General features: G+C 36.1%; 1 protein-coding gene across 1 annotated transcript in view; it reads left to right on the top strand.

The window, feature by feature from the left end:
• LOC129244530 (uncharacterized) overlaps positions 1–11687 on the top strand; it is a 93756-nt gene extending 82069 nt beyond the window's left edge. The window contains exons 4-5 of the mRNA XM_054882210.1: positions 1340–1479; positions 8829–11687. Of these exons, the coding sequence (XP_054738185.1) occupies positions 1340–1479; positions 8829–11311 (2623 nt within the window). The 3' untranslated portion in view covers positions 11312–11687. The remainder of the gene's footprint in view (positions 1–1339; positions 1480–8828) is intronic.
• Positions 11688–12098: the final 411 nt, after the last annotated feature.

Below are 12098 nucleotides of genomic sequence, written 5' to 3' on the forward strand. Positions count from 1 at the left end.
TAGGTATCATTATCTTTAGATGGTTTATGACTGAACGAAAGGTGTTTTTTATTAACAAGCTTTTTAAGTAACAGCTTCAGGTCAAAATTAGAAACCTCTACTTTAAATGCTTTGCTTTTCTTATGTATGTACACATTTTAAAGGCAATAATAATAATTAGCTTTGTTTTCTTTTAAATGTGACTTTAGTTATTTGATTACTCGGTGCGTTTAATGGAGCAGAATAAATACATACAATATGTTTGGAGATTTCGTTTCTGTACACTTTTGTTTATTTTTTATTTTTGTTTTTCATATTAATTATAATACAGGGTAGGCCATTTAAAGCGGGCCCATCTGGCAACCCTATAACTTTTGACAGGAACGTCAGATCGACTAATGACATAGCGCGTTGGAAGCGTCAGTCCAAGACAATTTTTACCATGGAGCAGTACACTCCAAAAGAACGCGCTGAAATAATTCAGCTTTACATCCAAAATAACTTCTCAATTGTGAAAACTCAACGTACGTTTAAAAAAAAAAATAAAGTTAAAAGTGCGCCATCCAAAAGCACTTTACAGCGTTTATACGCAAAATTTATTAACCACGGTAGTCTCAGCAATACCAGCCACGCATCCAGACAACGTACACGACGTTCTGCTGAAAATATCGAGGCTGTACGAGCCAGTGTTGAGGAGGCTCCGCGAACATCGAGTTATCGTCGTTCTCAGGAATTAGGCATCGCCAGGACAACACTCAGGCGCATAATTCGCATCGATTTGAAAATGTTTCCGTACAAAATTCAAATGGCACAAAAAGTAAACCCGGCTGATTACCCGAAACGGCTTGATTATGCCCTGGAAGGTTGATTTCGAAAAATGGTGATTTTCCGTGGCCACCGAGATCACCAGATTTGACGCCACCGGACTTTTATTTGTGGGGTTATCTGAAATCCAAGGTATACATCAACAAGCCAAGGACTCTAACTCAACTTAAAAACAATATCCGACGCGAAATCGCCGCCATACCGGCCGAAATATTGGCCAAAACGATGGAAAACGCCGAAAAAAGGACACATTTGGCCATCAAGGCCAGAGGCAAACATTTGAAGGATATCATTTTCAAAAACTAGCTGGAACAAATCTCCTTGAATCAAAATAAATGATTTTTCATATCAACACAAAAAAAAATGTTTTTTTCAATGTTTTTTTTCAGAAACAAATGGGCCCGCTTTAAATGGCCTACCCTGTATTATTTTCAAAAGTCAAAATGTTACACGATTTATGTTAATTGTTAGCATACGGCATAAAATTCATAATGCATAAAAACTTCTAATGGTATATTTGGGCTTTTCGTTCCAGATCAAAAACTTACAGCCTACAGTTTATGTCGAATGAAGAGCAACAACGCATTTCGATCAACGGTCCACAATTTGGCAATTGGTTTGCAGTTGCGTTTGTTAGTTGGACAGATCCTAACAATGATCGCATTGAACAGCAAGGTAAATGAACCAATACTATTTTATATCGATGTTGACAGACAGTGGCAGAGCCATGTTGTTTTTGAGGCGCATAAAAATTTCTTGTTTATTACTAAATCATGGGTGCTATGATACAACTTTATTATGAACGATTTTGTGGTTTTGCATTATCTGTCGCAATGATGTGAATTGGCCACGTTTTAAGAAGTCACGACCGACGCTCAAAGTCGACGGGGTTATGTCATACCTCAAATTCAACCGAGTCTATAGAGCACCTATGCTACCTAAGTCATGTTGTTAATTGATCTTTTAAATAAGGACGAGTTTCGTGATTACCTCAAATCTATGAGCATAGGTACACCGAGAACATGAGCATACACCGAGCATAAGACGGTAAAGATTTTGTAAAATTAAGCAGTTGAAAAGCGAATCCAATGAATCTACGTTGAATTATTGCGATTCTGTGGGGATTGCAAATGCAAATTCAAACTTTGACCTAACTAGGTAAGTTCTATGCAAGGCATCTGAAAAGTCAAGTTGAAATAGGGCTTAGATACAATAAAGCTAATACTGCTAACAAAGGAAAAGCCTGAATCAAAAAAGACCGTAAAGTCTAAGAATTCATTGACAGCTTTAATCTGAGTGCTTACAAGATATGAGCAGAAGCAATTGGATTTACTATTTTCGAAAATGTCTTAAGAAAAAAATTATTGCTATTAAGTGATCGAAATTATGTCTTAAAGAATCGTAGTAAGTAAGAGTTATCTGAATAATTATTGCGTAGTATATTCGCTAACGTACGTATAAATAACAAGTATTCCACTCGAAAGTCGTGTAATAATAATAGAAATTGGAGCAACATCCAAAATGGCGATACAAGGAAACACTTCATACTCATTTGATGTCGTACCAGGCTTGAAACAAGGAGACACATTGTCCACCGTCATATTAAACCTAGTTTTAAATTTTGTAAGGTTGTGGCAACCTGGAGGTCGGCTCATAGCAGCGCTACAGGCCCTCTAATCGGCGTGAATAATAGACTGCAAGGTGCTAATAGAAGTTATTTTACTCACCTGAAACTTCTCAAAAGTAAAATTACTACCGAGGTCGCGTAAGATACAAATATAGAGGACGCTATAAAACATTTGGATGTGAGGCATGAGTACTGACACCTAACATAAAGAACTACCTTCTCTGCTTTGAACGTAAAATCCTAAGAAGGATGTTTGGAACAGTGCGGGAAGCCGACGAATCTTACAGGATAAAATACAGTATCACGTTAAAAATTAGCGTTTCGCTAAAGCTAAACGGCTGAGATGGTTTGGACACCTACTCAGGATGGATGACCGCAGAATTACGAAAAGGCCCTTCAACTTCCTTATTATGGGAGGTAAAAAGCGTGGAAGACCGCCAGGACGATGTTGATGCAGATTTATGTCTTATAACGCTAGGACAAGCGACGCAATGAAGCGAGTCGTATGGAATGCATTTGTCAAGGAAGCACTGGTGCATTCCGAGCTGCAACTACTATGACGATTAATACTTTTTTATATTGCTTTTTCCTGATTCTGTTAACAAGGTTGATCTTTTTTTCCTTTTTAAATTTCGGACAAATTTTCGTACCTAGTCTTTTGATTAATTTTACATAAAACGTATCCCCTGGGTGATGAATTTTTATTGGTTGGCGGTTTTTGTTTTTAATAAGAAAAGTCGTCATGCCTGTTCATTCTTTAGTTTATAATTTAACCTGGCTCAACAATTTTGTGCATAAATATGAACAGATGAACATTTTTGTTTAATTCATTTCTTTATTGCTATCTGTTTTTCAAATATTAAGCAATATTTTTACTTAAAGCTATTTAATTAATTGAAGAGACATTTATGGAATGCACCCTAATTTTATAATAAATAATAGTATAGACTAATTTATTATGATATGAGGTCTGTTATAGACTCTCTCTTGAGTCTGGTAAAGCTTATGAGATTTGTAATTATTTCTGTGGTAAGAGAGTTTGAGTGCGATTGGAGTCGAGAGTTGTGTGATCTAGCATACTTTTTTATTTATTCTTCAGCTATTGTAGGTATCTTTGAAGTATTTCGATGTTTGAGTTAGCTGCAGTGCCCTAAAGTTGGATGCTATATGTCCATATCGGTTTCAAGATAGCTGAGTTAAGTGAGAGCTTACTTTCGAGAGAAACATGAGAATTTCGATACGAGTATAGTAAAAAAATATGAGTTTTCCATGCTATCAAGATGCATGCCAAGATATTTTGTGGCGTAAGATTGGAGGCTGATTATATTATTGAGCTTCACTTAATTCAGGCGAAGGCCTTGTTTGACAAAGAATTATCGAATTTTGAGGTTGGACTTAATAAATATGTAATAATTTATTGGAATAGTGCCGTCATGCCAAACGCGGTCAAAGGCTTGAGATATATCGAGAAAAGCCACTGTGCAATACTTTTTTTGTTCAAATGCTTCGTGTATGCTGTTTATGAGTCTATGGACTTGTTCGATGGTACTGTGCTTTTTTCTGAAGACTAATTGGGGATTTGGGATTATATTTCGGGTCTCAATTATAGGCATCATTCTTCTGAGAAAAAGGGATTTCATTCGACTTGTTCAGCTGTTTTTTCTGGTTCAAGGATAATTTTTACTTGAGCTACAATACTTTATTCGTACACTCACAGTTTATAAACAGATACACCTGATACTAAGAACGATTTATACAAACTTCTAAATTCATTTCTGGAATTAGGGAACCGAAAAATAGGATTCGTACATAGTCATATAGAGAATATTTTATTAAAATAATAATATAAAAATCGAATATTCAGGACTTTTTTGGACCGCTTTAGCTTGAGTAACTGCTACCAAACATCCGTACATACTTTTTACCAATACCTTGGTTTCATTAGCTTAAATTTGTTGACGATTTTGTGTTATTTTGTGCTTTCTGATTCTTCTTTCGAAGAGTTCCCATACATGCTCAATTGGGATCAGATCCGGTGGTTGAGGTGGAGTTTTAAGCTGCTTACAGTGGTAAACAAGCCATTCTTGCAACAGATAAGATCAGATCTTTGTCTTGTTGAAACAAGAACCCTTTAGCATCCAGTCGAAGTTTAAATTATTCTTGTTCAAATGTTTATATACAGATGTTTGTCCATTTTATCATCAATATAAATAATTTTTCCTACTCCAGATATAACTATGCACCTCCTGCATTTCCTCCTCCATGCTTAGCGGTAGGAATACGCCTTTTTTCATTCAGTTCTGTATTTTCTTTTCGCTGATCCGAAAACATCAAATTTTGAAATTTGACTGAATATGCCGTTTTCCAAAAATAATCTGGCTCATTTATATAGCGTTTGGCGAACTTCAATCTCTTCGTTCTCTTCTGAGGGCCAGCTTTATATAGACAATTACGGACTGTTTGTGGGCTTACTTTTTTATGCAAAGACTTTTGAAGATTTCGGCATAATATTGTGCACGTTATTTTTGGATTTTGCGTGACTGATGCTACTTTGTTGCGTTCCTAACGTGGAGTTAATATTTTTCCCCTTCCGGTCTGATGGTGATTTTGCTTCGAATTTACCAGCATTGACGTAATTAGCAATAACACTTTGCACCGTAGAATGCGATTTGCCAATTGTTTTGCCGATCTCGCGCAGAGACTTGTTTTCCAAGTACAATTTAATAACTTCGTCCCATTTCGTCACTTCCAATCGAGATATTACGCGCAACTGAAACTGAATCGGCGAGAAAAACTAAAAAAACCTATCTTATTTCGTTTTCAGCAATATTAATATAGTAAAAACGATTTTTACTGTTACTTTAGCAGAATAAATGTTTTGCAGCATTTTGCTACGTCTACCTGCTTTCCTTGAAAGCCCTCAGTGTGAGTTGAAATAACGGGAGTTTTGTTTGCGGCAATTCATCAGGAATGTAATATTCTTACAGTGACCCAAAAGAAATATATTGTCACAGCAAATATTTTGCGCAAAGCTAAAGTTTTTTACGTACTACGCAGGGTGTACCAAAAAATTGTGTGACCACTGTATATGTACATAAGGAAAGTGAGTCCTTCTTCTGGGAGTTGTTTCAGTACTTCTCCTTTTATGGGGTCATGTCCAGCGGCCTTTTTTTTAGTTTTTCTATTAAAGCAGTCATTTCGCGAAAACATTTTATGGCTGGCCATCTGTGGTACATGTTCTAGGGTATCTTTTACTTTTTGAGCAGTACTTGGAGAGGGTTCGATTTCGTGGGAGCAGAACACTAGGGTTAAGTGACGAGAAAATGTGTTTACCTTCTCGAGATCTGTTTTAGCCCATTTGCTAGTTTACATTTTAATCGATGATTGTGCTAGGGTTGGCCCTTTTAAATGTTTTGTTGCTTTCCATAGAGTAGTCAGTGGCAGAAGTTGCATCAAGTTTCCTAAGATGGTATCGGAGCTGAGAGTTGTGTTCTTTTTTAAGGAGTTCTTGAGTTCTTGAGTAAGCGAGTTAAGTGTATTTTTGTTCTCAGGGTATCTGCAAGTTTTTCTTGCTTGTCTTTTTTTTTCAATTTTTCTTTTATCTCAAAAGATGTGTATGGTGTTGCTTGGGAAGACATGGTGTTGAGTTCCATGCTGCATGCTGGACACAATTATTGAAATGCTCAACAGCATTTATAATATCTTCATTGCTCTTGAGTGCGTGTATGACGTTAATTGTTGAAGTAATAAGGGTTCGGAAATACATCCAGTCGGTTTTACTGTTTTGGAGACAACAGTGGGCAAGTGATTCAGCTGAATCTTTATTTACCTAATGTGACAAATACGAAAGAGTGATCGGAGGATAGTTCGTAACATGATCTGCAGGTTATTTCACTGGCTGGAACACCTTTCACTACACAAAAGTCGATGAGGTTTGGTGGAGAATACGTTGGAGAGCCTGAGGAAGCTGTGATGAAATTCAATTTCGTGATGGCTGCCAATAGTTTGCGCCCTTTTGCGGTACCGAGAATCAGGAATCCCCAATGAGTGTGCTTGGCGTTATAGTCTCCTCCAGCTAGAAACCTGTTTCCAAGCGTTTTAAAGAATTTTTCATACTCCTCTGTTTTGATAGCATGCTTGAGTGACAGTAATCAAGCTGGTTGAGCTTTCTTACTGAGCGACAGGTGCGGTGTTTTCATCCTTTTTTCTCAGTGGCGGATATTTGAGTTTTTGAAGGTTCTTATATACCATGCAGCCTTTGTAATTCGCTGGATGATTTCCTTGGCATAAGGCGCATTTGACGTCATGTATTCTCGTTTTGCGCGAGCAATTTGCGGATAAGTGGACTCCAGCGCATTTAATGCAGAAAGGTTTTCTGCGGCAGTAGGTTTTAGTGTGGCCGTAGATACTACTGACAGTTAACGCATTGAGGGATTTCGCGTTTCGGACGTGGAAGTTCAAAACCAATTTTTGTGTTGAATAAATATTTCACGTTATAAGTATCTTTATTGTTAGGGATTGGTTTCAACTCAATAATGAGCATTGGGAACGGTTTTTTTTTTTTTTTTGTATTTCTGTGCTTGATGTTGAAGATATGCTGTGTGTCCAACCTCGTTTAGTTTGTCTAAAATTCAGTGTTTTTCTGCTCTAGTAGGGGATACAATGCTCTTATAGGGGGTTTAGTGTTAAGTTCTTCTTCATGAACTTCCACAGGAGAAAATCTGTTTTCAGTGGATTCAGCGTTACCGAGCCAGCATTCGTCCAGTTTGGCTTGCTTTTGGGAGGATTTAAGTTACCTGGGCTATCGAGAAGATTTTTGTTGTAATATTTGTTGCAAATGTGTGTGTTTTTGGGGTGTTTATTGGTTTTTGTTGTAGTTGGTTCTGCAACTGCTGCTGTTTTTGGCTTACACCGGAGAGTGCTCGATCGCCATTTTATTATATTTTGGGTTTTTTTGTTCAAGTTAAATTTTGTTTTTTTTTTTTGTGAGTTGTAAAATATCTTTTGGCAACCGTAACCAAATAATTTTCAGCATAAAAGTATTCAATATATTTCTTTTTTTTTAATTTCTGTGGGTTCAGCTATGAGCTATTAACTATTTTAACATAGGGTAGTTTGCTCTTTTGCACACTTCTTCACTTTTTGTTGTTTATTTTTCGCAGTATGTATTTTAATGATAATTCGCGAATCCGTTAGGAATAGGATTTTCCTTGTCTTGACTTAACTAAAGTTGCCGAATATCCCCCTATTTATTAGATGAACATAAAAAAGCAATTATTATTGTACCTAAAAATGGCCAAATATACACTCGCCCCACAATGAAATTTTTTGTTAAATATTTTATTTGCAATCTATTTTTAAGACAATAAAATTTACTAATATAATTTACTTCACTCAGTAAAATAAGGGAATCAAAAAATGTCCCTACTGATAAGGCATGATTCAATTACTATAGGTTTGCTCAGTAAACAGCTTTCCCGTTCTCTCTTCACAACCGGCTCCCTTAGCAAGAAACTGTGTTGCTAACTCTAGAAATTGTTAGTAAAAGTGGAGCAAAAGTAAAATTTGTAGAACAAACGTAACCGTTAACATCATTTCTATTGGATTTTTTCATATTCGCTGACATTTAAATTTCTGAATTCGTGAATTTGAGTAAGTGTTTTATTAAAATCGAATTATTTCATAAATAAATTATAATTTTACATTGATTAGGTTATTTTCGTGCTGATATGAGCCTTTTCCTGTCCCTGTTTGTAAGTGAAGCTGTTTTTAACCGTTTTCCTGCCAGAGTGCACGTAAGTTCAAATGGCCAATAGACTGTGCAACTATCTAAAGAGTGAACCTTTTCGTTTACAGGTTTCCAACTACAGCGCCACTCGTGTTTTAAAGCCCATATCCTAATTGGTATGTGCATATATAAATTTTGCGTTACCTTTTTTTTGTCGGGAATTAGTATGTTGTCTGTTTTCTTTAGCTTAAAAGTTATATAGTTTTATTTTATATATTTAGTATTTATATAATGATAAAATTAGCTTTAGCAAGTCAATGATAATTCAAATAATTACAAGTTAATCAATAAAGCAAGCAGAAAACAATAACTGATGTTATTTTAAATTTTATTGTGCATGCCAACAAATAAAACACTGTTTGCAGCTTATTTACATTTGAGTAAAAAAGTAGGTTTTTGCTAGTATTATCATCAAGAGGGACTTAATTTTTCCCCCTTTCATGTCAAAATTCTAATGCCACAAGTGAGCAAACCTTTAATAATTGAATCAAGCTGTTAAGGCTGCCTGGGCTTTGTTCTCAATAGCAACTTGGCAGTTTAATTTATTTTTCTTCACCTAATTTCCGTAAAATAACACAAAATAATTCTAATTTATAATTTTAATTACAGGATTGTCTGCCTCTTGTGACTCTTTGCTGTTGGCCGAAATGTCAGTTACTCGATTCCAGCCATATATTATTTATGATGGTCATGTACAAATTGATGTATTAAGATTGGCCGATGAATCGTATGACGATTTTGAAACGAAGGATAACCAAAGCAATTTAAAAGGAAGTCATGAATTCATCTACAAATTTTATGTTTCACGAAATATTGAGGTGGCTACCGCTATTATTTCGATAAAGGAGCCTTGTCAGAAGTGTCCAAATATTACAATTCAAATTCAATCAAACGCATTTCCGAACTCACTAAATGAAAGCCATCATTCGGATAACAACAATTATGCTCAAAATTTCAATATAATACAACCTAACCAAGTAGGTGACATGACGTTCGAGTTCTATGTGCAACCGGAAGCATGGCATTACTTACACGTCGCATTTGCTAATGAAAAAAATTTGGCAAAAAGTCCAGAAGTAGTGAAACACAAACAGTTATCAAAAGTAAACTCATCGCTTCTACAAAGTGAATCTATTAGTGAATATAGAAGCGTCAAACGGCACGCCAAAAATACTCATATAAAAGAAAATCATTTTCAACAAGGGGAGAAGGAAGAAAACTGTACTTTTTGTCATCAAGTTAAATATAGTTTGCAAATTATTTTTCTAAAGCCAATAGAACTTCAACATAAGGAAATAGATTTAAACTATTCTGATCCTTTTCTTAAAACAAACACGGATGGCATAAAATTTAGTACAGCTGCTCCTGAGGACAATATTACCACAGAATACTCGAGTCCGCTTGTCCAGGAATGGCGACCCAACAGATTCCGAAATATAGATTTTTATCCACTCTTGCGTCAAACCTATCGAGAGTTCTTCATGTTCGACTACGATTTAATGCCTGATGAAAACGGCACGGTTCCAACCGTTCTCAATTTGACAGGTGGTATGCCTGCAGGGTTTGCTTTTGAAGTGGGTGACGTGTACGATATAGGCGGCACATTAACTTTTGCCCTGTTAATGAAACAAGAACTTAAGAGCGACTCGATTGAATTGAAAAATGTATGGTCAACTAATAACCAACTATCGGATTCCGAACGCGGCGTAGTTCTTGCCGAGAAATTCCTTTCAAAATCGGGAAAATCCAGTACCGAAGTAAATGAACATGAAGACAAGGTAAAAAAAGAAACTGTGTCCCGAAGCAATCAAACAATAATAGTTTGTATGCATTTAGCAGAGCCTGGAGTTCCTTCTTGGCCAGATAAATGTCGCTACGGCCAACGACTTTTACCGGCCTCAATTATAATAAATAATACGGATTCAAATACTATGACAGGACTTCTCCACGTTCCATTTCCTGAAAGTGGTCAATGGTACATAACAATGGAATTATACTGTCATGGTGCTGAAACGGCAGAACGGATCACAATCATAGACAATGTAAAAGATTTTGTAAAACAAAATATGAATACTTTGTATGGCATGAGTCGTTCGTGCAGTTGTTTTTTAGAAGCCAGTCACTATCTAGACTGCGTTAAAAATGACAACTGTTTGAATTCGATGAACGAGACAGAGGCGTTGAAAATAAAAGAATGTCTCATGGACTCTAAATGCACACCCAACTATTTAGAAATGGCCCGCAAATTCGAAATTCATAATAAATTTGCAACAGAACAGCATATTGCTTTAGAAATCTGTAACGCCTCCGTCATATTTACTATTTCTTCGAGTCCCTGTGTTGCTGGCCGTTGCGGACGCTTTGGCCGTTGTTACCACTATATGTCAGGAGGGTTTGTTTTCTCTACTTGTATGTGCATGAAAGGCTACCGAGGTTGGGATTGCACTGAGGTTAGTCAAGTACCATCGAGTATTTCTATACTTGTTGCATCTCTCTTACTTACGCTTAGCAATCTACTATTTATTCCCAGCATTTACCTAGCAATGCGTCTTGACTACTACACAGAAGCGACAATATATTTCTTCGCCATGTTTTTCTCAATATTCTATCATGCTTGCGATTCTGGAGAGGATGAATATAGTTTTTGTTTGGTAAAAATTGGTGTTCTACAATTTTGCGATTTTTATTGTGGTCTCATGGCAATCTGGGTTACTCTAATCGCTATGTCACATATTCGTCAACAGTTGGTTTCAATACTACACATGTTTGGAGCCATAATTTTGGCCTTTGGCACTGAACTTAACAAGCAGAGCCTATGGGTATTCCTAGCTCCGGCGCTTACGGGAATCTGCCTCATATCAACTAGCTGGGGAATCCGTTGTTACAAATTGCGAAAATGGTATCCAGCACCCAAATATCTCATCATATACATGCCATTAGGAACGATTCTCGTTATGATAGGTCTGATATGCTACGCCTTCTTGCAAACGAAGCAAAACTATCACATCGTACACTCGATTTGGCATATAGTAATGGCTCTAAGCATTCTTTGCTTATTGCCTTCACGAAAATACTTCTTGCCAAAATGCTAGCATCCGTTTTGCAACTTCGAATTCGAGCTGTACTAATGCCTTAAAATGTTACGCGAAATAATTTCGCACTCTAAAATGAATATGATTAACATATTTTAAATATATATGTACACATATGTAGTTATATGGATAAATTAATCGGAGATGGAGACATACTAATTATGATGACACTTTTATACTTTATATAAGTATAAAACTCACTACAGATAAGATTCAAATAACTTATACCAAAGACAAGTATACTCGTACATGTACCTATAATTTGTAATGCATACCTCTATTACCTCTATTCTTTATCCATTGGAATGTTAATTCTGGCTCATTATACTAGCTTGATATTGAAACTGACAACGTAATAAATAACAGTAACAAATAATTTGTAATATACTCAATATTATTTCAATCCCCCACAAACTCCAAACTTTAAGCTACATTTTTATGACGAGAGGCTTGCAAGCAAGATATGCACATATGTATGTACTTTAAAATTGACGCGTACATACTCTGTTTGAATAACCAAAACGGTTTCATGTTTGCTGATGAAAAACTTGCCAAGTCAAAAAACCGTGGAACAGTAACGACATGCCCGAAGAGGGGGGAGGAACTATAAGCAATTGTGTTAATGGAACATTCAATTAAACTTACATAACACTTATAAATAGTCATCTGTGATATGGACCCTAGAAATAAGAAGGCGGTTTTGGGTATGTCATTTATTCCTAGTAAAATTATAGACTGAACTTGGTCCAATTTTTGATCTCAGTAATTTAAGATGCCGAGATTTTTG

This window comes from Anastrepha obliqua, chromosome 1 (genome assembly GCF_027943255.1).
Source record: "Anastrepha obliqua isolate idAnaObli1 chromosome 1, idAnaObli1_1.0, whole genome shotgun sequence".
In the NCBI taxonomy this organism is placed as follows: domain Eukaryota; kingdom Metazoa; phylum Arthropoda; class Insecta; order Diptera; family Tephritidae; genus Anastrepha; species Anastrepha obliqua.